The sequence below is a fragment of the Fulmarus glacialis genome, unplaced genomic scaffold (genome assembly GCF_000690835.1).
Source record: "Fulmarus glacialis isolate BGI_N327 unplaced genomic scaffold, ASM69083v1 scaffold26069, whole genome shotgun sequence".
NCBI lineage: Eukaryota > Metazoa > Chordata > Aves > Procellariiformes > Procellariidae > Fulmarus > Fulmarus glacialis.
In genome coordinates, this window is record NW_009235672.1 from 51,563 (window position 1) to 53,827 (window position 2,265).

Sequence of the window (2,265 nt, forward strand, 5' to 3'; positions counted from 1 at the left end):
CTTTGCCGCTGACCTACTTGTGTCAGACCCTCCAGCGCTGCGAGCGCTCAGGGCCAAGGCTCTTTTCTTTATTTCCCTTCGCTGCCTCGCACAAGGGGGTCCTTGTCTGGGACCCCCAGGTGCTGCCACAATCCAAACGCTGAATTACAGAAGCCTGCGCCAGCCGGAGCAGAAAAGGGATGAGATCTGATCTCACCGTGAAGGTTTATTTCTGAGCCCATTCAATTGATTCCCTGTAGCAGAAAGTGGTTGACAGTCTTTGCTGGATGGCCGAGGGGCTTGGGAAGCAGCCACAGCCTTTCACTGGGAAGAAGAGCAGCTTGAATAGCTCTCAGGGAGCTCGGCAGCCACTTGGAGAAAGGGTGGGCTCTGTTTTGAAAGCAGCCGACAACCCCAGTTCAGGTTCCTTCACAGCCTTGGCCAAAGTCCCCCCTGGTCTGCAACCCGCAGGCAAAACTCTGAGAGAAACTCTGCTGCATTGGGCTTGCTCACTGTTATATTTGTTATTATATTCATTATTATATTGAATATAATAAATGCTAGTCTCACTTCTATAAGACTCCTACTTATAAGAGAAAAAGTCAGGCAAGGAAAGCTGTGTTATGCGCATTTTGGGACACAGGCCATGAAGGCATAAGGCCAATTTCAGTAGTAGATGTTTTGAATTTGGACCCACCTCACAGTTCAAAGTGAGAAGTGAGGGCTAAACTCTGGGGTTTTTAACCCACAAAATGAGGACCAAGGCTTTGTTTTGTGTAACAAAAATACAGACCAGGGATTGGGAAAAAAACCCCTTACCATCAAGGAACCAAAATCCTGGTTTACAACAAGCAACCTATGTCTCCTTGAGCTCTGCTTTTGTGAGATAGTCTGTAAAATAGGGCTAATGTGGCTAATGTCACTACACTGCATCACAGGGTGTTATGAGGATAAATTTAAGACGTATGGCAAGGTGAGCCCATCTCAAGCATTTGGGACGATGTTTGAGACAAATGGTACCACCTCTGTGCAGTGGGCTGTATGATCCCGCTATGAATGTGAGTGTGAGGAAAGAAGAAACCTTATGTGATACATAAAATAGGTAGCTCAATAATGTCATCAATCCAGAATTGCTAAAAAACTATACTAACACAAAGGCAATTTAGCCCAATTGGCAGTGAAACTTCCATCACAATAACTGTTTTCAAGGTGTTATGTAAGTTTGGGACTAAGATACAGGGGCTTTAAAATCATATTGCTAAAACAATATCACCCAGGCAGAAAGCCTGGGTCCCAAATAAAACTTAGCCCATTCTATTTTCCAGAGGGTCCAGACTGAAAAAAAAAAAAAAAAATATTGTGAAGCAAAAAAGACTTGTGACATCTTCAGAGTGCCAGCAGACGTGTGTTTCAAAGGGGGCTTTGTCATACAAGCATGTTTGATGAATCTCATATTGCTGCTAAGGAGTTCAAGCACACCACTGATGTTTGCAGGTCCTGTCCTTCACTACATGCTGTATAGGAGTCTCTGTGCCTTGTTCACACAAAGCCTAGATGCCTGCCAGGTCTGCCAGTATAAGCTGATGCTTTGGTTGATGAGACTCTGACTTCAGTTCCCCGATGATGAAGGAGAGGTCCACCTCACTCCCACCATACCTGCAGAGGAGATGTGGCGTGGAGACGTCTTCCTGATTTTCTTGGAGTCGTCACAAATCCACTGCTCACAGCACTTCCCTGCCATCTTAATCAGCTTTGGGTTTGGGCACCAGACAAGGGGAGGGCGTGAGTTTGTGCACATGGGAATACAGCCCACAGCCCCATTAATGCACGTGCAGTTGTATTTGCAGTTGGGCTGAAATGTGTCCCCATTGTTATACCTGACTCCATTGAGGACACATCCTACACCGACAATCTCTGAAAGGAAAGAAAAAGAGAGAAAGACACACAGAGCACCATTAAAATACTGCTGGCAACAAACAGCGTTGATGTGCTTCTTTACCGAGCTGCTCCCTGAGCTAACGGAGCCAACGAGGAGACACGGCTATGCTGTGGGGCAATGTATTCACCGTGATGCTGAGCCAAATGTGGTGACACCATCTAGGAAACTGTTTTCATTCTGAATCACAGCAAAAAAATGAGTCTTTTAATGCTTCATGGAAAAAAGAAGTTAGAAAATAAAACAAATTTTATCCACAAATGCTCACTTAAAAAATCATTTCATGGCATGCTGGTAAAAGTTATTCACAGTAGGAGCAATCAAAGTAATTAAAACAGATATTGAGTGAA

The 2,265-nt window shown here is 44.7% G+C and overlaps 1 protein-coding gene across 1 annotated transcript in view; it reads right to left on the bottom strand.

Annotated features, from left to right (window-relative positions):
- WISP1 (WNT1 inducible signaling pathway protein 1) overlaps nucleotides 1–1,893 on the bottom strand; it is a gene marked incomplete at its 5' end in the record, with an annotated part of 3,139 nt that extends 1,246 nt beyond the window's left edge. The window contains one exon of the mRNA XM_009586113.1: nucleotides 1,636–1,893. Coding sequence (XP_009584408.1) covers nucleotides 1,636–1,893 — 258 coding nt within the window. The remainder of the gene's footprint in view (nucleotides 1–1,635) is intronic.
- Between the last annotated feature and the right edge of the window lie 372 nt (nucleotides 1,894–2,265).